At 45.5% G+C, this 25,081-nt stretch overlaps 1 protein-coding gene across 4 annotated transcripts in view; it reads left to right on the top strand.

Annotated features, from left to right (window-relative positions):
- DENND2A (DENN domain containing 2A) overlaps positions 1 to 25,081 on the top strand; it is a 103,836-nt gene that overhangs the window by 26,804 nt on the left and 51,951 nt on the right. For all 4 annotated transcript variants that reach the window (XM_040471792.1, XM_040471790.1, XM_040471791.1 and 1 more), the window contains exons 3-5: positions 2,392 to 3,546; positions 17,090 to 17,217; positions 19,930 to 20,051. In XM_040471792.1, the coding sequence (XP_040327726.1) occupies positions 2,392 to 3,546; positions 17,090 to 17,217; positions 19,930 to 20,051 (1,405 nt within the window). The remainder of the gene's footprint in view (positions 1 to 2,391; positions 3,547 to 17,089; positions 17,218 to 19,929; positions 20,052 to 25,081) is intronic.

The following is a 25,081-nucleotide window of genomic DNA, read 5'->3' on the forward strand; positions in this document are numbered from 1 at the left end:
AGGACCTGAGGCCAAAGTGGTCAAGGGAAGGTCTGACTGATGTCCAGTTGTCGAGAGGACAGACACATGGCAGCTTCAGGCCTCTCCCCGATACGCTTCCCAGCCCAGGATTTATTTTTCTAACTAGTAGGATGCACGGGTATTTGAATTATACTTGCACCGTAAAGCTTTACAGCTGCATCTGTCCGCAAAGCCAGCTTTGCCCATTTTATCTCAGCAATGCTGTTTTCTGTCCAGATGGAGCCCTTTCTTCTGATTGTCTGTCTCATTCTTCAGAGGGGTTGATGACCGCTGGGCTGTTCACAGCTCTGCACCCCAGGCCCGAGTCCCTTCTGGAGCCATAGAGTCCTGGAAACAGGACCTTGAGAAACTCTTGGGTGCGGCAACTGTGTGGAGAAGGCACTCTGCATCTGGTTTCACCACCCCTGCCTCTCTTGCTTGAGCTTCGTAAATCCAGTGCAGTCTTCCAGCAAGCCATCCTTTCTCCTTTTCAGAAGTTTTTACATAGGGTCTCAGTGATTGTGAGGTCACGCCAGATGTTTGGGATGTTAGACAAGAGCGGTAATCACTACAATAACACTGCTTGCCCGGGGCTTCTGGGTGGCTCGTTTAAGTGCCGACTTCGGCTCAGGTCATGATCTCGCGGTTTGTGAGTTCAAGCCCCACGGCAAGCTCTGTGCTGACAGCTCAGAGCCTGGAGCCTGTTTTGGATTCTGGGTCTCCCTCTCTCTCCGCCCCTCCCCCACTCGTATTCTGTCTCTCTCCCTCTCTCTCTCTGTCTCTCTCAAAAATAAATAAACTTAAAAAAAAATTTAAAAACACTGCTTGCCACGTAGTAATATCATAACCTACACTGTGTGCTATAATGTGGGAACATTACCAATATTAACTCATCCATTCATTCATTTTGTAAATATTGACTACCAACTGTGTACCAGGCACAGAACACAAGATAAATTTGGCCTCTGCACCATTCAAGTTGCAGTCTAGAGAAGGGAGGGAGGTTTCTTATTTTAAAATGAAAAAAAAAAATTGAGCCAAGATTGAAACTGAGGTCCCTCTGACTCGAAAGCCATATTTATTTGCTGTCAATGATGTTTAACAGTACATATGATATTAATGATTATTATTCTATCATGCACTGTCTTTTTTTTTAAGTTTATTTATTTTTGAGAGAGACAGAGACAGCGTGAGTTGGGGAGGGGCAGAGAGAGAGGGAGAAAGAATCCCAAGGAGGTTCCATGCCACCAGCACAGAGCCAGTGCAGAGCTTGAACTCACAAAACCGTGAGGTCGTGACCTGAGCCATCCAGGCATCCCTCTCATCCACTGTCTTTAAGCATGAACTAACCTGAATTGTTCTCTCTGAATGCGTGTCTGTCCTGTCTCTTCATCTTGCTTCTAGCACTGTGAGAGTAAGGACTTTCACTTCTGCCTTTTGAACTCGCAGTAAAATGTCAACAAACTGATTCTGCTTTTTCTTCTGACTGATATCTGAATTCATGCTAATGTCTTCAGTGGTGACAGGGCAATTAAAAAATATGTTTCTCTTTTGTAAGCACTCTCTCGTGCGTTCCGATCGTTTATTTAAATCAGGAATTCTGCTTTGATAGCCATATTTAAAATATGAAAATGTGTTTGCGTTTGCACAAGTTTCTAATTTATGCTGTGTAACCGTGAACAGCAACACAATTTACGTGCTAATGTCCCAGTGGAGGGAGAAGTCTGCATGTAAATAACTCTTAGTCTTCGAACAGGAAGCTAAATACTAACAAAATGCATGAAATTATCCATCTCTCACTGTGAACCTTAAACTGGAGTTTCAGAATTCCTATATTGTCAGAACCACCCATTCAAAAAATGTGCACCATGAAGTTGGTCCACGTGTGCTTGCTAATGATGGCATGTCCAAGGTCACTCTGCTTAGTTATAACCTTTGCTGGTGGAAGAATGTTTTGTATTCGAAAACATAGAGACTCCTGTTCTCATTAGACTAGCTTAAAAATGTTTTTCTGCTTTTCTTTCAAGATAATTTTTTAATGTTTGTTTATTTTTAATATTTATTTATTTTTGAAAGAGAGAGAGTAAGCAGGGGAGGGGCAGAGAGAGAGAATCCCAAGCAGGCTCCGCACTGTGAGCACAGAGCCCACTGATGGGGGGCTCAGTCCCGTGAACAGTGAGATCATGACTTGAGCCAAAATCAAGAGTCAGACGCCTAACCGACTGAGCCACCCAGGTGTCCCAACAAAGTGATCTTTTTAAAGTGGTGGCTTCAATGTTTGTGACTTACAACTAGCATATAACATTTATATCTAAGTTTTAGCAAATCTTTATGAGCAGCCAAGAACAATAACCAAGAATGCCTCACCCAGTGTTTGTCTTTCTTGTTCAGGGTCAAGGTGGAAGGTCCAGAGGCTGGGGAAGACCTTCGAAGGCCATTTAGGTCCCCCATTCCTTCCCCAGAGACTGATCAGGATTCACCCCCCACAAGGAGCTCACTGGAAAGTCTCAATAACCTGATGCTAGAGTCAAGAGTGGACTGTTTTCAGCAGAACATGTTCAGCTCAAATATGATCATCAGCGACTCAGCTTCAGATCTCAATGCTAAAGAAGCCAGCAAGGCAAGAGGCAAGAGGCAGCTCGGCAGTGTCGAGAACCCGTGCCTTTCTGCCCGAGGCGGGGCCCGGCCCAAGCCCCTCAGCATAAAGGACAAGATATCCGAATGGGAAGGGAGAAAAGAGCTGCCCGCTCCTGCCCCCGGCAGGAAAGCAGACGGGCAAGAGGATTACCTGACGTCCTGTGTGATGGGGAGAAGCAGTGATGGTGTGAGAGCGTGGGGCACAGAGGCTCAGGATGGAACCAGGCCAGAAGCAGAGAGCAAGGAGGATGAGAGGAATAAAGGGCTTGTGAAAGTCAGGGGACAGGATGCAGAGCCGAGGCAAGACCTCAGCCAGCCCACCGAGCAGCCGGTTCCCAGCTGGGGCAGAGGCCGCGAGCCGCGGCCGGGCAAACAGCGCTTGCCGAATGACAGCCTCTCCGTGCTGAGGCAGGTGGAGAAACTCGAGCAGGCTCTGAAGGATGGGTCGGCAGGGTTGGATCCCCAGTTACCAGGGACTTGTTATTCCCCGCATTGCCTGCCGGACAAGGCCGAGGAGGGGCCCGCCCTTCCTGAGAACCGAGCTGGCTGGCGTGGCTCTGAATTCAGGTCCCACCACTGGGACCTAGAAGCCAGGGAGCTCGCCCCTGAGGCTGCAGAGGAAAGGAAAGGCTCGTGCAGGAGGCCCTGCGACCGGAGCCTGGAGAGTGCGGACAGGGGCTCGGAGGGCCCCCCCGCCAAACCCTTCATCAACCCCCTGCCCAAACCCCGGAGAACGTTCAAACACGACGGAGAAGGGGACAAGGACGGGAACCCAGGCTTCAGGAAGGACAAGAGGCACCTGCCTCCTCTGCCTTCTCTACCTCCCCCTCCCCTGCCCTCCTCTCCCCCGCCCTCCTCTGTGAACAGAAGACTGTGGACCGGAAGACCGAAACCCAGTGCTGACCACAGGTAGGTGACAGGTGGCTGTCTGCTCCAGTAGTTTATGCTGCATCACAACTGCTGTGAGCCTCATTGTTTGTTTTTGTTTAAAAAATTTTTTTAATGTTTATTTTTGAGAGAGACAGAGACAGAATGCAAGTGGGTTAGGGGCAAAGAGAGAGGGAGACACAGAACCAGAAGCAGGCTCCAGGCTCTGAGCTGTCAGCACAGAGCCCGACGCGGGGCTCGAACTCAAGAGCTGTGAGATCATGACCTGAGCCAAAGTTGGATGCTCAACCGACTGAGCCACCCAGGTGCCCCTCGTTGTTTGTTTTATTACGCTGATGGATCTTCTAGTTGGTCGAGACCGTTCATGGCTTGAGATAGTTTATTGATTAAACCTGGAGATGTGATAGCTGATGCATGTGTTTTGTGTTCTCTGTCGTCAAAAAAGAGTATTTGCTTTGAAAAATTACCTTTGGATGTGATAAGTCCTTGTCATTCTGACACTAACCAAGGGTTCAACGAAAACTCGTGTTAACCCTGGCAATTAACTAATTGTGCCAACAACTCATTCTGCCACCACCATCCCCAACTCGTGCATGGTGCTTTGAATCTCCACTGGCTCATATTTTCATGTTTTTTTCCTGGTATGAGCTCTAGAAACACACAGCCTGGGTCTACCTTGGCCCTGTCACAGTCCATCTATGTGACCTTGAACAAGTTATTGAACCTGAAACCTCAGTTTCCTCATTTATACATGCTAAAAGATGCACACACTAAATACGGTAAAACCTTGGATTACAAGTAACTTGTTCCACGAGTGTTCCGCAAGACAAGCAAACGTTTGTAATAAATTGTAACTTGATAAACGAGTGATATCTTGCAGTACGAGTTGTCTGTGATGCTGAATGTCACATGATCACAACTGAGCCAAGGTTCTCTCTCTCTCTCTCTCTCGCTCTCGCTCTTGCTCTCGCTCTCTCTCTCTCGCTTGCTCACTGCAGAATTATGGGTGATCCTCTCCCATGCTTGGATGCTCCGTCTCATGCCACAGCGTTTGGCAGAAATCAGTGATTTTTCTGAAAGCTGGAAGGTGCCCACAACTGGCATGAGTGTATTTTGTCACTTCAAAGCACAAAGTCCTTTGCTTTTCCATACAAGAGTAAGCCTAGGAATGCTTTGCTTCATTCTAGGTCAGGCTGCCTGCAGATATAGACCCTTTTCTCTGCTGCCTTAATTGCCAGTTACTTTAAATACAGTCTGTGACAAGAGTTTATTAACATGTAGTGTAGTCAACATCCGTTAGTGATAGTGAAAGTCGTCCTACACAATAACCCTCCTCTCTCTTGTCTCCCTCACACCAGCCTCGAAGGTTTTCAAAGGCAAGCGCAGGTTAGTTTGTTTACTTTTCTTTATATTTTGTATTTCCTTTATTATTTTGTATTATAGTACAGTATCGTAACCATTTTTATCTGAATATTTTTGGGTTGTGGAATGAATCCTCTGAGTTTCCATTATTTCTTAAGGGGAAATTCACTTTGACATACAAATACTTTGGATTACAAGCATGTTTCCGGAACGAATTATGCTCGCAAACCAAGGTTTTACTGTATTTTATAATGTTAAAATAAAACATTAGATAATAAAACGTGAATGCTTGAAGTTAAAATCTATCCTTTGAAAACCATTTCCTTTCTGCTTCGAGAACTAATGTCTAGTCCATTTTTGTTATGTGCTAACTGGTTTGATACCCACTAATCTGGAAACCAGCTACAGTACAAAACTCAAACCCGTTGTGCCTGCTGTGGTCACCCTTCTTCATCTCTGTGTTTCCCTTGACTCACTGCAGTTGGGCTTTTGACATTTATCGTGAAACTTCCCTTGACCCAAGGCCACCTGTGACCCCCATCTCACTAAATCCAACAGCCCGTTCCCTGTTCTTTTCTTACATGACATCTCTTGGCATTTGAGGAACGACTTCACTCCCTCCACCTGAAGCACTGTGCTCTAGGTCACTACCTCCCTGGTGGCCCTACTTCACAGTCTCTTGCTCAGTTCTGTTCTCCTCTCTCCCTGAGTGTTGGAATAACACGCCCGACACACCATCGACCGGGATCAGAGCAGCTAGTTCTCCATCTACATCACTCCCTAAATGATCTCATTCCGTCCCATGGCTTTAAATGTCAGTTACCTGCTTGCGATCCCCAGATGTATCTCTCCAGCCCTGACTCCCTCCTCTCGTGAAGGTTTGCACCGTCATGTCCTGCACAGTTCTCCATTTGGTTATCTGACAGTTTGGACTGAATGTGTCTAAACCTAAATCCTAGTCCAGGCCAGATAATTGCCATCTTGTTAAAGGCATCATCCTTCATTGCACTCAGGCCAAAAACCTAGGCGTGATTTGTGATTCGTCTCTTTTTCACACACCCCTCATCTAATTCATCAGCGAGCTCTTCGGTTCTAGTTTTAAACATTATCTTGAATCTGATTCCATCTGCTCTCTTACTACTTATCTGTTGTCTACCTTCCACCTTAATATATTCCTCCTTAGCAGCCAGAGGAGTTTTCTAGAAATATATTCAGTCATGTCACTCTCCTACTCAGCATGGTCTGTCAGGTAGGATTGTTTTGCTGTAAGAAACATAATTTCTTATGTTCTCTTCCAGTGGAAAAAGTTTGCATATTCGAGGGGGGGGGGGATAGATATAAATTATGTCCTTTTAAAAAAGAAATCCTGGGGCGCCTGGGTGGCGCAGTCGGTTAAGCGTCCGACTTCAGCCAGGTCACGATCTCGCGGTCCATGAGCTCGAGCCCCGCGTCAGGCTCTGGGCTGATGGCTCAGAGCCTGGAGCCTGTTTCCAATTCTGTGTCTCCCTCTCTCTCTGCCCCTCCCCCGTTCATGCTCTGTCTCTCTCTGTCCCAAAAATAAATAAACGTTGAAAAAAAAATTAAAAAAAAAAAAGAAATCCTGCTATATATACTGTTTATCGCGGAGAACTTTCAGTGCTGCCACTTTTTTTTTCACCTTCCTTTTTGAACTGCTCTTTACCTCATGTGGATAAACCATATTTAACCATTCCTCTACTGACAGGTGCTTCAGTTGTTTCCAATTTACATATAATGCTGGGGTGAATAGCATATAGCATTAGAGAAGACTCTAGGGCCAGAGAACTTACTAGATCTGCTACTTCTGTGTGACGTTGTACAAGCTACTAAATTTGTCTTGGCCTCATTTTACTTATTTTGTAACATAGCAATAACTCTAGAAACCACTTCATAGCTTTGTTGTGAAGATTGGATGAATAAATATGTGTAAACATAAGTGAAAATAGAACCTGGAATATGGTGAATGCTTAATAAATGTAAGCTGCTCTTATTTTTTTCTGGTTCTATTCTGTTTAATATTTAGAGTAGCTATTTCTGTTTTAGTACCAAACTATTTTAATTATTTTAATCTCATAATATGTTGAATATCTAGTAGAGCTGACAGAAATTTCTTCTCGTTCCTAGTAATCAGTTGATTCTCTTTGACATACTACGCACACTCTCCTGTCGTACACCAAAAAAAAGTGACCAATTGTTCACCTTTGTAATAATTATAACCCCCTTTTTCGTTTCCTTATTATCCTCCTTTTTTCAAAAATATCTTGACTGTTCTTGCATGTATTGTTCCAAATGTTCTAGATGTCCCTATCAAATTTCACACACACAACATATGTTAGTTTGTTATTTTTTTAATGTTTATTTATTTTTGAGAGAGAGAGAGAGAGACACAGCATGTGAGTGGGGGAGGGGCAGAGAGAGAGAAGGAGACACAGAATCCAAGACAGGCTCCGGGCTCTGAGCTGTCAGCACAAAGCCCAAAACGGGGCTCGAACTCACGGACAGCAAGATCACGACCTGATCCAAAGCCCACCACTTAACCAACTGAGCCGCCCAGGCGCCCCTCGTTTAATTTTTTATATTTTAATGTTTATTCATTTTTGAGCACAGAGCCCGATGCGGGGCTCGAACTCACGAATGTGAGATCATAACCTGAGCCGAAGTTGGACACTTAACCAGTTAAGCCACCCAGGCACCCCTGTATGTTATTCTCTTGAAAGACCCCTTCAAGAAATTTTTTACTGTTGCTAATTGTCAGTTGATTCTCTTGGATCTTCTATGTATATAATATCGTCTGCAAAGAATTATCATTTTGCCTTTTCTTTTAAATCTCTGAACTTTTTCTCTGAGTCATACTGGCTAATGCTTTCAGAACAGGGTTAAGTAATAGTGCTGATAGCGGTGGACAGCCCTGTGTCCTCCCTGACTTTCATGGTAATGCTGCTGGTGTTCTACTCACAGGTACTCTTGTTTGAGGTATGTGTTTATGTAATCAAGGTATTTTCATTTATACTTCCTTTTTTACTAAGAGTTTTAAAGATTAGAATTGGACGTCAGATTTTGTCAAGTTACTTTCAGTAGCTTTCAATGATCATATGGTTCCTATCCTCTGACCTACGAGCAATGACTTTATATCCTAATATTGACCCATTCTTACATTTTTGGGATGAACTCCCATTTGGTCCTGGTTTATTACTCTATTTAAGATTTTTGTATCAGTATTCCATAAATGGGACTGGTCTTCACCAGGCTTTAGCGTCATCGGTATGTAGAATCCATAGAAGAATTTAGAGCTTCCGTGTTGATGTTCTGAGAAAGCTCGTACCCATCTCTGGTTCTAAATCCTTTCCCAAACCAGTGCCAAAGCCCAGGTGCGTGAGTGCTCTGGTGACCTCGCTGCTCATGCCCCCAGTGTGTTGTGACAGCAGCTCTTTGTGCCCTTCCTGGGCTGTTCCTCCAAAAAGGCTCCTTCTGTCGGGGCACCTGGGTGGCTCAGTTGGTTAAGCGTCCAACTTTGGCTCAGGTCATGATCTCACAGTTTGTGGGTTCGAGCCCCGTGTCGGGCTCTGTGCTGACAGCTCAGAGCCCGGAGACTGCTTCGGATTCTGTGTCTCCCTTTCTCTCTGCTCCTCCCTTGCTTGCGCTCTGTCTCTCTCTATCTCTCAAAAAATGAATTAACGTTTAAAAAAAAAAAAAAAAGCCCCCCTCTCCCAGGGGCAGGTCGGTTGGTTCTGGGAAATCAGAGTCTTTCTGCTGTGTCCTCATTATGCAGACAGATCAACCTGGTGAACAGTTATTCCCATTATCTTTTCTCTCGTAGCTACCATCTGCTCTTTTCAGTGTTCCAGCATTCTCTTTAAAACCAGCTAAAGTTACTTAGTTTCAGTCCAAAGATGAAATTTTTCTTGGCCAGTTTGATCATGGTTGCATCAGCTGTGTTTAAGAATTTTGGCTTTGGATTTTTCCTTTTGTTTAAAATAGTACAATGGGGGTGATTAGGGCAAGATGTTCACTTTCTACTTAAAAAAATAATAAAGTGTGCTCTTTATTGTGGTCCTATCTCTTAAAAAAAAAGAAGAGGCTCAACTCAGGATTTGGCTGACTTACTGTCCTCTCTGAGGCAGGAGAGCCAAGCCAAGGCTGAAGAAAGAAATGATTAAGGATTTTGAGGTTAGGAGGGTTTAGAATTACATGGCCAGGCTGTGCACTTCACAGAACGTATTCAGCTTATTTTCATAGGCCGACGGGTCCACTCTTGCAGGAGCCAAACCAGTGGACTGAGATTCTCAGTTTGAGAAAATGCCTTTTTTCTGGACATTCTCTTCCTTTTTTTTTCCTCTTCCCTTTCTCCTCTGTTCTGTGTTCTCTCCCCTTCCTCCTTTCATCATTTTGCTAAAGCCCCAGGAAATTAAATGCAAGGACTTATGCCTTCAATCCGAAAATGGGAAATGAGAAACCCTTAAATGTCAGGAAATTCCAAAGATAAGGTTCCTACAGCAGCATTAACTTGGTTGTGTATGGTCTATGGCGTGCATTGAATAACTCTGGCAGGAATGCCTGAAGGCCTACATTTAACAAGGAAAGTTACTATTTTTTAAGTGTAAGCAGCATCCTGAATTTACATGTATCTGTATACCCAAAATGTTTTAACTGGAATGCAGTTTTTTGGTTTTTGGTTTTTTTTTAGGGTTTTTTTGTTTTTGTTTTGTTTTGCTTTGTTTTGTTTTTTTTTGAGAGAGAGAAAGAGAGCATTCACAGGTGAGTGGGGAAGGACAGAGAGAGAGAGAGGGAGAGAGAGAATCCCAAGCAGGCTCCACGCTGTCAGTGCAGAGCCCGATGCTGGCCTCAAACTCACAAACCATGAGATCATGACCTGAGCAGAAATTAAAAGTCAGACACTTAACTGACTGAGCCACCCAGGTGCCCCTGGCATGCAGGTTTTTAATTTTAATTTAATTTAATCCTATGATGGAGTTTTTAGATCCTTATGAAGCCAAATAACTATGTTGACCAAAATTTCAACGTTTCAACATTATTTGGCATTGTATACATAGATTCAGCCTTTTCTTGAGGCTTTAGCGTACAATTTGCGGAACTTTTTGAGGACAGGAAGCCTGGGTCATTATATGGCTACCAAATCATACGCCTGCTGTTATTGATTCCATAATTTCCATCTTCGGTAGGACTGATAGGGATCCCCAGAGTGGTCTGGTTGGACAGCAACCCTCAGCTATTACCCAGTGAGTGCTTAATTTCACTTACCAGCCATATTGTGGTCTGTTCCTGTCATGGCTGTTCCAGTCAACATGCCATCCAAGAGGCAGTTGTAACTGCCATGTCTAAAAACTGAGTGCTTAAAATCTTCAAAGGGGCAAATTGTTTGATTAATTTGACAAAGCCAAAGTTACTTTGAAAGCATGAGAGAAGCTTGATTTTGTAAATTCTTTATTTAATGGCAGTTGCATTAGAAAACAGAAATAAGAATAGAGAGGACAGGGGTGCCTGGGTGGCTCAGTCCATTTAGCGTCCAACTTTGGCTCAGGTCATGATCTCACAGTTTGTGAGTTCAAGCCCCCTGTCAGGTTCTGTGCTGACAGCTCAGAGCCTGGAGCCTACTTCGGGTTGTGCGTCTCCCTCTGTCTTTACCTCTTGCCTGCTCACATTCTGTCTCTGCCTCTCTCTCTCAAAAATAAATATTAAAAAAAAGTTTTTTTTTAAAGAATAGAGAGGAAAGTTGTTATTCTACATTAGAGCAGTGACTGTCAAGTCTTTTTTTTAAATAATTTTTTGAATGTTTATTTTTGAGAGAGAGAGCAGGGTAGGGGCAGAGAGAGAGCGGGGGGACAGAGGATCAACAGTGAACCCAATGTAGGGCTCGAACCCTTAAACCGCGAGATCATGACCTGAGCCAAAGTCGGATGCTTAACTGATTGAGCCATGCAGGCACCCCTATAGCTTTTTTTTAAAAAAAAGAGAAAGCATGAGTGTTTGAGCAGGCGGAAGGACAGAGGGAGAGGGAGTGCCAAGCAGGCTCCATGAACCAGCACAGAGCCCAACATAGGGCTCGATCCCGGGACCATGAGATCATGACCTGAGCTATAATGAAGAGTCAGATGCTCAACCAGCTGAGCCACCCCGGTGCCCCATGTCATGTCTTACTTCCCACTGGAGGTGGAAATGATTGGACGTTAGACATAATGGTGGATAAAGATGGGTTTTCTACTGGCATTTCTGTTTTGGATTTAGGATAGAGATAAGCATAAACCCACCATGAGTAGCAGTAGCACTTGATGGGGGAGGTGTGAGCCCAGCTAACATAAGCATTCCCCCACTTAGCCCCACTCTCATCTCCTGATGGCACACATGCCCTTCCCAAGAGCCGGTGGGACCTGGGAAAGACCTGTGTGTGGTCACTGGACATGGAGACAAGAAGAGAATCTGTGGCAGCTCAAGGAGCCTGCTTCAGATTCTGTGTCTCCCTCTCTCTCTGCCCCTCCCCTGCTTGTGCTCTCCCTCTGTCTCTCAAAAATAAATAAACGTTTAAAAAAATTTAAATATTCACTCATGTATTCAACCAGCAAACATTTATCCTGCACCTGTGTAGTATTAGAACATAACAGTGAACAAAATGAACTGAGACCCTGGCCTCGTGGACCTTACGTACGAGTAAGAGAAGCACACAACCCTGCAGTTATGTAACTATAACCACACTCAGTGCCGCGAGGAAGCCCATGGCGCTACGGGAATGTTCAGCAGGGTTATCTAGCCTGTCATGGAAACAGGGCCAGATTGGGGAGGATGTGGCACTCGGACTGAGACCTGAGATTCCCACGTGGAAAAGGGGTGTTCAGTTTGAGAAACAGGTGAATGTCCCAGAGGAAGAAAGACTAGTGTGTTGGAGGCCCTGAAAGGCAGTGGTGTGGCCAGAGAGATCAGGAAGGGTGTGAGCCGAGGCCTCCAGGTCCTCTGGAGCCTGGTCCAGAAGAGTCCCGGAGACCAGGGAAGTGTTCTGGCCTATCACTTACTAGGAATGGGAAACTTTCCTTAAAAACTCACATTTTTTAAGAAGGGAGAGACCCAACCGGATTTTCATTTGTGAAAAGCTCACCTGGACAGCAGACAGGGTGGGTAACTGTGGGGTGGGAGGGGATATGTGGTGGGATGGGGTAAGCCCAGGGTACAGCTGCTGGGGGACTGAGAAAAGCAGTGAATACTGGGAATGCTTGGCTGGTGGAACTCTTGTTAATTGGTCAGATATAGGTGCTAAAGGAGAAGGGGGTTTGGACGGGACTCCCAGGTTTAAGGCATAAACATTTGGACAAAGGGCGATGGCCTATGCTGAGGAGCACTGGAGGAGGAACTGGTCTTCATTGGGGTGCGGGGGGAATAGGAGGGTGAGTTCAATTTTGGATTTATTAATTTTTTAAAACGTTTATTTATTTTTGAGAGACAGAGCATGAGCAGGGGAGGGGCAGAGAGAGAGACAGACACAGAATCTGAAGCAGGCTCCAGGCTCTGAGCTGTCAGCACAGAGCCCGACACGGGGCTCGAACCCACAAACCCTGAGATCATGACCTGAGCCGAAGTCAGATGCTTAACTGACTGAGCCACCCAGGGGCCCCTTGGATTGAGATTCCCATGGGTCATTCAAATGGAGATGTGGGATGAGCTCTTAACTTAGTATTTCATTTACAAAAATATAGAAAAGTCACAGGTAACCTTCAAAATACTACTTGAAATCACAGTATTTGGCATTGGTTGTCAAAATTGGGGATATTACATATGTTGTGACCCACTTCAGGAAACGTCAGTGGACCAGTTAAATCATCCCAGCATCTCTAAAACTAAGAAGTATCTCAATCACATGATAATTTGAAGGCCCAGGAAGCAAACTCAGGCTGGGAGGAGGTGTACCCCTTCACCAGGCTGTGGGCTCCCCAAAGGCAGGGACTTCTTGCCTTTGCTTCACCAGCTAGCTGTGAGCTCAGCTCGACCCCCAGAAGGTGCACATTAAACATATGGGCTGGATGTGGGACGAATGTGGAAGTGTTTAAATAAGAAAGAAGCCAGTTTGGATGTGGTTATCATTAGCCTTTTGAAATTTCCTTTTTCTCAAAGTTAATATGTAAATAAAGGTTTTAAAACTTTTTGTGACCACAGCTTTCCTCCTGCGTTGACTTAACTTCCATGCTCTGCTTAGTGCCTGTGCTGTGGAGAGCACCAGACACGGACCAGACTTCCTGGCTTCTGACCCTGGCTCCACCTCTTTCTCCCAGTGTGACCTTGAGCAATTTATCTGAGCTCTGTCTGTTTCCTTTTTTTTTTTTTTTTTTTTTTTTTTTTTTAGTTTATTCATTTATTTTGAGAGAGAGAGAAAGTGTGCACACACCAGTGAAGGAGGGGCAGAGAGAGAGAATCCCAAGCAGGCTCCGTACTGCCAGTGCAGAGCCCAATGTGGGGCTGGAACTCACAAACCCCAAGATCATGACCTGAGCCAAAGTCCCACGCTTAACAGACTGAGCCACCCAGGCACCCCGGTCTCTGTTTCCTCGTATATATAATATGTTTAATGATAGTAATTCTTTACAAGGTTGTTGCAAAGTTTGAATGTAGTAATCCAAGTACAGACTTAGTTGGTACTCAGTAAATGTTGAGTGATTCTGCAGCCTCTTTGAACAGTTTGCATCTTCCCTACCAAATCTAGGTAGTATGCATGCTGGGGACTTGAGCCACCAGAATCCGGTTAGCTCAGCGGGGGAAACCCAGGAGCTGTATGGCCCACTCCAGGCTGGTAACTTCACTCTGCTCTGGGCCACAGACCACCACGAGTCTATCCCCAAGCATTTGCCCGGCTAATACCAGCCTGGGCTAATGGCATCCCCGACTAGGGAGTGTTCAGGGCGGGCACAAAGCACAGTGCGATCCCGTCGTAGAGAAAACAGCTCAGACCCGCTTCCACCCCATAGACCACATCTGTGGGAGCTCTGAGGCACGGTCCTTCCTCTCCTGGCTGGACACCTCAAGGAGAGGAAGAAGGGGTTTATGGAGAGGTAGCCCTTCCTTCGCAGTAGGAGCTTCCATGAGTGCATCAGGCACCTCAGGGCATGGGTGACAGTTTCAGCCTCATGGCCTGACTTAAGGCCCTGAGGACCTAAGCTGGAAGCTGGAAGCTGGAAGCTGGAAGCGTGGTCTTTCTTTATGTTCCTGTCCTGAGTGCTGAGTTCAGGTTCAGAAGGGAGAAGGGTGAGGTAGAGATTAGGGATGATGAATTCAGATGTGGAGATACTCAAGTTTAGAAGCCTAGAGAGGAAAAACCTGGGGAAACACCCAAAGCCCAGTGAGAGGGAGAGAAAGAGGAAGAGAGAGCTACAAGCAAAGACACAGGCAGTTGTCTGAGAAGGAGAAGTGGCCGGGGGCCAGCATTGCACCCACCTCGTCGAACCCCAGAGGGTGCCTGTGTGCCTGTGTTTGCAATCCTTTGCTGAATGATACTTCTGTAAAATACAACAAAAAGGAATTGCCAGAGAAATGAAATGAAAAAGACAACAATATACAAGCCTCAGTTGTCTTTTAGAAATTTGTTCTGTCAAATTGCTTTAAAATTTTCTAAGCACAGGGGCACCTGGCTGGTTCAGTCTGTAGAGTATGAGATTTTTGATCTTGGAGTCCTGAGTTCGAGCCCCACGTTGGGTGTAGAAATTACATTTAAAGCAAAGAGAAAAATGACTTTTAAAAAGTTTTTAAATGCCTATTCTCAATTATTGTACCTATGTCATTGGCACACCAGCCCTGGCCCAAGGATTGCACTTTGAGCACCACAGCCTTATGCTATAGAAACTAACAGGTGTCACATAAAGAAATGCCCCAGAAAGTGATTAGGTTTTACCAGAAACTCAGTAGTGACCCTCAGGGGGCAGCTTCAGAAAAGGGATGCTTACAGAGGCCAGGTTGAAAAGATAAAGAAGGAAAACCGGTGAGTTCAGGTAAACTGATAGACAGCCTCAGCTCCTCCCGCCTCCACCTGCCCCCAACCCCCACCAGCTTAAAACCCTTGGCAAGGAAGGTGAGAAATCCGCAGAGCTGCAAGGGTCCTTGCTTCCAATGAAAGTTTTTCTAGAGGAAACCCGTATGTGTTTAAAGAGGGAAAGGAGATAGTGGAGAGGGAAAGATTTAAAATGTAGCAAATCCCCAAAGCTTGGAAAGCGGGCCCATGGCATCTGCCTGGCTCTGCTGTCTCCTCCCACCGCGCTCACCACCCTGTTCCCTACAATCCAGCCTTGCCGGGCGTCTGTGTGCCTTTCCCACAAATGCACCAAGTTCTCCGCTGCCGCAGGACCTTCACAGGTGCCCTTTCCTCTTCTTGGACCACTCTTCCCCACCCCCACCCCCCGCCCCCTGCCCCAACTGAGGTCTTTCTTTGTATCCTTAGGTCTCAGCTTTAATGAGTGACTTTGTCAGCCTCCCCTGATGCATCCCCAATCTACGTCAAGTCCTCCTTGATAGTCTCACTTGTGACACCCTGTTCTTTTCCATCACTGACCTTAACACAGGTTATTATTATTCGATGTATTTGTGCGTGCTCTGCTTGAACGCCTGTCTTCCTCCCTGGAATGTAAGCTCTCTGAGGCAGGGACTCTAATTCTTTTAGTCACTCCTTATTTATGGAACCCTGAGCACAGTGCCTCTCACATAGTTCATGTTCAACATAAAACATTTGCTACGTAAGTAATTACAGCACTGCACGGTAATAGTAACAGCTAACACTTGTTGCATGTTTGCTAGGTGCTAAGGACTTTACAGACTTTCTCTTTTCTATTCTTTGGGCAATCCTATGAGATAATTCCTGTTTTTCAAGTCAGGAGGAAGAGTTTCAGCCCAGTTAAGTAGTTCATCCCAGGTTAAAAGGCTTGTGAACAATGCATCTGAGATCTGTGTACTGATCTGTTTAATCTTAGAGCCACCAGAGGGCACCTTCCCCAGGGGCAGAGAGAGATTGGAAGCATGGGTAAGAAGCAAAGACATACACTTCCACGTAGTCAGCCACAGTTTACATCAAGCATGTGCAGGACGCTGTGCTAGACACGGGTGCCCAGAGTAAGGAGCCGTGACTCCTGGGCCATGGGAGGCTTGTGACCATCCTATACCAGGAGGAGTGAAGGGCTAGGACCAAGTCAAGGCCAGCTGGGGAGTGTGCCCTCAGGAGTGTGGGTGGACTAAATTCCATTCAAGGAAGGCCCGAGTGTGTTCAGCGCGAGTTCCTCACAAGTCCCCTGGACGGACAAGATGAGCCTCGAGAGCCTGAGTGGACAGGGCTGTTCTGGTCCAACTGGGGGGAAGTTGTGTTTTACTTTGGAGAAGAAGGAAAGAGGAGAAAAAAGGGAAAGGTGGAATGAACCGGTGAGGTGGCTGATATTTTGTATGTTCCACAGTATGGTCTACCTCCTGACCTTCCTAATGTTCAGTAAAGCTAAAGAAATCATAGAAACTCAAGGTGAGCCACTGTGTATGTTGGGGGTGGGGGCTGGACTTTGCATTAGGTCAACACCAACAGGACAGGGACAGCTCCTGTGGAAGTAGGGGGTGTGGTGAGGGTGATAGCCATTTATTTATCATCCTTACTGATCATCCTTACCACATTTGCACAAATCTCTGCAGGGGGAGTGCGGGAGGGAGTTGGGGGTGTCTCAGCTGGCCTCCGGGTTTCATTCTGATAATAACCACTTGAGTGAGAGAAGTGCGAAGGGGGCCCAGGCCTCTGGTCCACTCTGAACTGGCCATCACTGCTCCTTTCTGATTATTAATGTATGCTCTGTAAACATTGCAGAATATTTAAAAACTCCAGAAAGTAAAAGTGAAAAGAAGCCATGAGCCATTCCTTAGCCCTAAGATATAGCTGTATATTTCACTTCCTTCACTTCTTTTCTATGTATATGTGTGCTTACAAAGTTGGGGTTGTATTTTATATGTACTTGACTCCCTTTACTCAGCATAACAGCATAAACATTCTTTCAGATAAAAGCCACACCTCTTATGTAAGGATTTTCATACCTTCTTACAAGAAACAGAGTTGATTTCATTAATAGAAATCTTTGCAGGAAGAAAATTTGGGGGCATATAATCTCTGGACCAGCCTAATTGATTTGAGTTCTTGTTTTTTGGTTTTTTTCTCCCATCTTGTACAAACCAGAAAGTCCTATGAGTTTGAAGACTTATTGCAATCTTCCTCTGAGAACAGCAGAGTGGACTGGTACGCACAGACTAAGTTGGGGCTCACACGCACTTTATCAGAGGAGAACGTCTACGAGGACATTCTAGGTAAGAGGCCCACATACCTGTGTATGAGTCCAGGTCTGTCTCTGGCAAGGGGGAGAGGAAATGGGGCTGACCCCTTGAAACACAGACACACACACACTCTCTCTCTCTCTCTCTCTCTCTCTCACACACACACACACACACACACACAGAGTCTCGAAGAAATACATGTACTCAGATGAACAAGAGAGCAGGTAGGGGCATGGCAGAGTGGCCCACGGAAGGACATATGAGAGAAAGTGGGACCGGAGAGGAAAGAGGAAGGACTGGTGCTGAATGGCCATGGAGGCAGCATGTTGCAGTGGGAAACACTGGAGACCTGGGGTCTGAAGAGCTGTGATTGAATCTCTGCTCTGCTCCTGATTAGCTGTATAACAGTGAGTGGGGGACTTCACTTTTCTGAACATCGTTCTCTCATCTGTATAATAAAGACGATGACAGTTACATTGTAGGGCTGAGGATTGGAGAAAATGGAATGGAAAGTACCTGGTTTGTAACAGATGCTCAGTAAATGTAGGGATTACGGAATGAAGGAAAACTAAGGCCACCACGCTCTTCCTGAATCTGTAGGAGTGTGACAGTAACAGGGCATCAAAATTCAGACTAAAATGAATGTCTACTATTTTTAAAAGTAGCTTTGGCCTAAGTTCTTTTAAATTCTAAAGTGGATGGGGCGCCTGGGTGGCACAGTCGGTTAAGCGTCCAACTTCAGCCAGGTCACGATCTCGCGGTCCGTGGGTTCGAGCCCCGCGTCGGGCTCTGGGCTGATGGCTCAGAGCCTGGAACCTGTTTCCGATTCTGTGTCTCCCTCTCTCTCTGCCCCTCCCCTGTTCATGCTCTGTCTCTCTCTCTCTGTCCCAAAAATAAATAAACGTTGAAAAAAAAAAATTAAAAAAAAAAAAAATAAAATAAATTCTAAAGTGGAGCTCAGATTCACCAAGTTTGTTTGCATTTCTTTATTTTTTAATGTTTATATTTTATTTTGGATTTCATTTGCTAATATTTTATTTAAGAATTTTTTTTTTTTTTAATTTATATCCAAGTTAGTTAGCGTATAGTGCAATAATGATTTCAGGAGTAGAATCCAGTGGTTCATCCTCTACATTTAACACCCAGTGCTCATCCCAACAATGTTTGTTTATTTATTTATTTATTTTTTATTTATTTTATTTTTTTTTAAATTTTAATGTTTACTTATTTTTGAGAGAGAGAGCAAGCAAGCAAGGGAGGGGCAGAGAGAGAGGAAGACACAGAATTTGAAGCAGGCTCCAGGCTCCAGCTGTCAGCACAGAGCCCGATGTGGGGCTTGAACTCGCAAACCGCAAGATCATGACCTGAGCTGAAGTCAGATGCTTAACTGACTGAGCCACCCAGGCACCCCAATGTTTATTTATTTTTGAGAAAATCGCAGGGGAGGGGCAGAGAGAAAGGGAGACAGAAGATCCGAAGTGGACCCTCTGCTGACAGCAGCGAGCCGGATGTGGGGCTCGAACTCCTGAGCCATGAGATCATGACCTGAGCCAAAGTCAGACATGTAACCAACCGAGCCACCCAGGCACCTCTGTTTGCATTTAAATTAGTGAGTTAAAAAGGAAAATAAAATCAATAAATTAGTGAGTTCAGTAGCCTTCAGGGAATATCACAGTTTTCAGGGAAGTGTGAGCTCAGCCCACCGTCTGCATGTTGGGGTCAAGGGTGGGAGTGAGGGAAGAAAGGAGCTGGTAAGAGGGAGAAACCCGTACGTGGCCACATGCAAGGGATCGGTAGGGCAGATACACATATACATACGTGAATGGAATCATCAATACCAGAACAAACTCCACAGTAGGAGGAAACACGAGACTTGAGGCAGAAAAGATATTTAGCTGAGCTATGAATTTCACCATAGACTGTTTGAATTATAGCGTCCAAGTTTGGGAGATGGGTTGCTGCCAAAGCAGTAGGCTTCCCAGGTCTGAAGCGGGTATGAGGTCTGGACTTCTCTTCACAGTGTGTACCTAACAGGGAAGTTTTCAGTTACAGAGAACGGAAGACCCAGCTGAAATAACAAGGGAGTTTGTTGGTTCATGTGACCAGAACTGGCCTATTCTCCCTTGTTTCCTCCCTCCGACCCCACCTTTTATAAAGTAGGCTCTGCACCCAGTGTGGGGCTTGAACTCACAATCCTGAGATCGAGAACTGCCCACTCCACTGACTGAGGCAGCCAGGCGCCCCTCTTCTCCCTTGTTATCACTCGGGCTAGCTCCATTCTTGGCGGGTTTCCTATGGTCTTCATGACGGCTGCCGTCAGCTCCCTGGAATCTGTAACTTCCCGTTGGGAAGGAGAGCCCATGTTCTGCACCCAACAAAAATGCTGAGGTTCACGCTGAAGAGACCAGTTTAGGTCCCTTGTTCACCTTCGTAGCCCAGGAATGCCATGCACTGGTTGGCATAAGCTTGCGATGTGAGCCCTTCCCTGAACTGGACACTGAGGCGGAGACTGGGGATGCTCACATTGACTGATGCTCTGAACTTGGAATGGAGTTAACTCCATATATCTAAGAAGGGGGTCACAGGGAGTCACTCCGGCGAAAACCAGGGTCCAAGAGGAAGGGGGTGAATGGATAGCAAGACATCAGACATCCCCACCAGGAGAGGCCGAGACGTTGGGTGGCTCTCTGATAAGGAAAACTTCTGTAACGTTCCCAGTTCCTGACTTGTTGCCTTTGACCACAGATCCACCAATGAAGGAAAACCCTTATGAGGACGTGGAGTTGCACGGTCGCTGCCTGGGGAAGAAGTGTGTCTTGAACTTCCCTGGTTCTCCCACTTCTTCCATTCCTGACACACCCTCCAAGGTATGAGCCCCCCAGGGAGTGGTGCAGGGAGAGGGGTCCCCAGCACCCCCAGCATGGTGGCCTCGAGCAGCCTCGAGCTGTGGGTTACACCAGAGTGCCAGGCCTCCCTCACCTCTGGTCCCTGGATTTGCCTATCAGCTGCCTGCCTGCTCTAGTTCTGCCTCTAGTTCTCCTGGAAACCCTCTGCTCAACCAAACATCCTAAAATAACATTTTAGTTTCTGGGTCAGAAACCTCCCCAAACTGGGTAAGTAAGATAGCACATCCGTATTATACAACTGTAAGGAAGAGTAGCCTGACCTAAAACAAAGTCTAAAATATAAGACTGAAAGTTCTGGTACAGAAACAGTACCTTTATAGCATGCCACCGTCTGTGAGGTTTTAAATAGAAAAATATACATACATGGAAACTCAAATATGTTTGTGTATGTAGAGGAATATCCCTGTAGGGAACCTAAGAGTGAGTGGGTATATCTGTGGAGTTGTCTGAATGTGAGTACCTGGAGGGCAAGGTGGAAAACTGATTTTTTTTTTTTTTTTTTTTTTTTTTTTTTTTTTACTGAATATCCTTTTGAACCTTTTGAAATTTTGTACTAGGTACATATAGATAATATAACTATACTCATGTGAATGATAACTTCAACTCATTGCCAAGAGGATTGAATTTATATTCCTTAGCTTGGCATTAAATAATCCTTCATAATTGATCCCTGGGCATCCATTATTACCTAATTTCCTACACTTCCTACATACAAAAGCTCCCGTCTAGCAAAAGCATACAAATTGCCCCTCTGATACTCCAGGCCCAGATTGACAGACCTTTTCTGTAAAGGACCAGAGGGTAAATATATGAACTCTGTTGTGACTACTCAGTGCTGCATTATAGTGAAAAGCAGCTGTAGACAATATGCAAACAGATGGATGTGCTGTATGTCAATAAAACTTTATTACAGACACCAAATTTTAATTTTACATACTTTTCACATGTCGTGAAATATTACTTATTTTCCAACCATTTGAAAAATGTAAAAACCATTCTTAGCTCGTGGGCTGTATAGAAACAGGTGGTGGGCCAGATGTGGCCCAGAGGCCACATTTGCCCACCCCTGCGTTAGGTCATTTTTATATCTGCTCTTGGCTCTTGTCTTTCTCTCCCCATCCTTTACAACCCAGACCAATCCTGCCTCCTTCAAGAAGTTTCTAGGCCATTTCAGCCACTGGAACTTCTTCCCCTCTTACTCATTGGGCTGAAGTGTTCATTTTACACCAAATTGTGTATACGGCATTATATCTCTGACGTTGATGATTTAAAATCTGATTTAAGTCATGTAATGTATCTTAAAAACCTCCCCAGCTAAATTATGAATTCCTGAAGTTCCTCAATATTCTCTTTCTTTGTGTCCGCCATTAGTGGTTGTTCTACAGTGTGTAATTGATGAAGAAATTAAGTAAAGGAAGGCCAAATCCAGGCCCTGGGTGTCAGTTTCAGTCCCATTGCAGGATCTATTTCCAGCCTAAGAAAAGAAGCCATCTTCCTCTCTGGGCTCCATGCATTTGCTGGCAGGTGGGGGGTCCGCACATGAGGCATGCCTTTTGTGCTCAGTGGTCACACAGGCAATCTCTCTGCCACCAGTCTTCCTGAAGAGAGTTGAAGGTAGACTCCACCATGAGGGGTGGATCTTATCTAACCAAGCCGATTACTGTAATTCTTGCCGAAGCCAGTTAACTGCTCTTTTTCTCCTCCTATGGAAGAGTGTTGTCATGAATAATCCAGCACAAGAGATAATTAGAGTTTTCCTACTTGCCTTTGAAGTGTGTTTTCAGTAGATATAGATGCCTTCGACATTTAGGAAATCCTTCATTTCCCACAGTGGATAAGTCTGGCTTAAAAGAAGGAAGGCTCTCTCACAACCCAGGGTGCCCTTTCGTGTCCCACCTGGCTCTCCCCTACTCTCCTCTTCACGCAGGGAATGCACCGCCTGCCCCTTAGGAGCAATGAACAACATCTGCCCCAAGCAACTCTGCAGTTAGAGCTGGGGGCTCCTCCCTGATGCCAGGAAATAAGGACTTAACGGCCCTCTTCTTCCCCTTCCTGCCAGCCAGAGAAAACCTAGGTCCTGTGTCACCAGAGCAGCTAAACACAGTAGGTAACCGCCTCCACAAGCCTATCCCTGTCTCCAGTTGCCCAGGGTATGTGTCTGATTGCTGCCGATTCCTGCCAGCTGCTTTCAGCCTTTGCACGTCATCCGCAGGACTCTGTGTCCACGCTCATTCCTCCGCTCTCCCACATCTGGGTACCCGGTTTGTGCCCATTCTGGGGGACAGCTGCAGACTTCACCACTTCCTCCGTTTTAACTCATCAAATATTCATGGAGCATCTGCCGCATCTGGGCTGCACCTGGGACCTTAGAACTGGCGGAAGCAGTCCCTTTGTGGCGACCTCCTCTGTCAGCCTCAGAAAGATCCTGTGACAGCTTCTGGGATTCTCATTTAGTGAGACCGTGCCTGGACCCAGCACAGGGGTAAGGGTCAGCTGGACAGACAGAAAGGAGCAGATGTGCAGATGCTAATGCTTATAGACACACAATGCAAGCTCTTGAGCCGGGGCTATTTTCTTTTCTTGCTATGTGTTACCTCCATCCCCACACCTGGAATAGCACAGTAAATGGAGTAGGAACTAATTTTGATAACAAAGGAAATCGAGGCTAACGTGAGACATTCTTTTTTATGTACTGACTTGTAAGACCTAAGGGAAAAAACGTGTCACTAAGTAGCATTCTCTGGTTGCCTGGGGAGCCCACCCACACCATCTCCCACACCAAAAAATCCTGTATCACTTAGCTGTAGCTACAGAGAGGCAGTATCTGGTCGAGTGTGCAAGTTCTAGAGTCTGTCTCCATTCAGAACTTGCTAGCTGAGTGACTTTGGGCAAATGATCTCATCTACACGGATCAGTTTGTCACTGATAAAATAGGAATGATAGTAGTACTCTCCTCGTAGGGATTTTATGAGAGTAATCAAATTAATCCTTGTAAATACTTAGGCTAAGTAGCTACTATTTATGTGCGTTTGGTAAATATATAGAATTGTGCTTTTCAGTATGTGTTCTTTTTTAAAAAAAAAAAACTTTATTTCCTAAAAACAGAACATTCTCATCACAAAAAAAATTTTTGGCCGGGGGGGGTGGGGTGGGCGCCTGGGTGGCTCAATCAGTTGCGCACCCGACTTCAGCTCAGGTCATGATCTCATAGTTCATGAGTTCAGGCCTCACGCTGGGCTCTGTGCTGACAGCTCAGCCTGGAGCCTGCTTTGGATTTTGTGTCTCCCTCTCTCTCTGCCCTCCGCCCATCGTGCTCTGTCTCTCTTTCTCAAAAATAAATAAATATTAAAAAAATTTTTTTTAATTTTTTTTGAGAGAAAGAGAGAGAGAGAGAGGGTGCAAGTGAGCAAGGGGCAGAGAGAGAGAGAGAGAGAGAGAGAATATCCCAGGAGGGGCAGAGGAGGAGATGGGTGTGGGTGTGGGTGAGGGAGACAGTGAGAAGCAGGGCTCACCTGAAGCTGGGCTCACGTTTTACCCTAAGCTGAGCTTGAGCTCATGAACCTGAGATCATGACCTGAGCCGAAGTCAGATTAATGACTGAGCCATCCAAAATTTTCTTAAATACTGAAAAGTGTAATGAAGAATATAAAACTCATCCATAATCGGGGATTTTTATTTTTCTTTAATAGATTGTTAGCGTGTGTGTGTGTGTGTGTGTGTGTGTGTGTGTGTGTGTGTACATAAAAAAGATTTGGGGGGCGCCTGGGTGGCGCAGTCGGTTAAGCGTCCGACTTCAGCCAGGTCACGATCTCGCGGTCCGTGAGTTCGAGCCCCGCCGTCAGGCTCTGGGCTGATGGCTCAGAGCCTGGAGCCTGTTTCCGATTCTGTGTCTCCCTCTCTCTCTGCCCCTCCCCCGTTCATGCTCTGTCTCTCTCTGTCGCAAAAATAAATAAACGTTGAAAAAAAAAATTTAAAAAAAAAGATTTGGGATGATGTCTATATACTGTTGCTGGCCTTTATCCTGAGTATTTCCCCACGTCATTAATTTCCTTTTAAAAACAATGTTTGTTGTCTGCCTGGCATTCCATTGTTTAAATGTAATGTCATCACTTTGTATAATGTCCCAATTGTTAAAATATGCGTGTTTGCTTTCCTATGTACTTCTGTGTGTGTATATTTAAGGAAGTGTTTATGCATTCATGGAAAGATATGTACCTGTGGGTATATATGAGCTAACGGACATGTTTGTGAGAATGACATCTAAGTCCTTAGACGAAGCCTCTATAAAAGAGACCAGGAATGAGGTTAAGTTAGGTTAGGAAGAGATGTGATATTTGGTATCAAGGGCCCTTTCAGTCTTCTTACATCACTGTCTTCTGAGGCAGTAAGACAGGGACAAGAGAGGACAGGAAGGAGTTAAGCCACCAGCCACCATTCGCAGACAAGAAGGGTGAATGAACCCTGGCTTGAGTCCAGGTCAGCTCCCTTTAGGGAGGCATGCAGTTTCCTTGCCGCCCCTCTTCCCCACCAAGAAGTCCCCTGGCCAGGGCCCATCACACTCGGTCCCCCAAAATAACTCATGAAGTTTCCACAGAGAGTTCTTGCCTGCTTTTCTTTTTTGGACACCACAGATCTTTTGCTAGGTCCATTCTGTGTGCCTCTGCAACAGCTGGGCCCCTCCCTAGAGGTTATTCCATAGACACAATGGAATTAGGCATATTACCATCAGAGCACATTGGTGTGAGGCTTTCTTTCTTTCTTTCTAAGTTTATTTTATTTTGAGAGAGAGAGCAAGCAGGGGGAGACAGAAGAGAGAGAGAGCATCCCAAGCAGGCTCCACACTGTCAGCCCAGAGCCAAACACAGGGCAGCGTCTCAAACTCACAAACCACAAGACCATGACACACGCCAAGCCGAAATCGAGAGTCAAACGCCCAACTGACTGAACCATCCACACACCCCGAGTGAGGCTTTCTGATCAAAAGCAGGAAT

Source organism: Herpailurus yagouaroundi, unplaced genomic scaffold (assembly GCF_014898765.1).
Source record: "Herpailurus yagouaroundi ecotype Mexico unplaced genomic scaffold, PumYag 100, whole genome shotgun sequence".
NCBI lineage: Eukaryota > Metazoa > Chordata > Mammalia > Carnivora > Felidae > Herpailurus > Herpailurus yagouaroundi.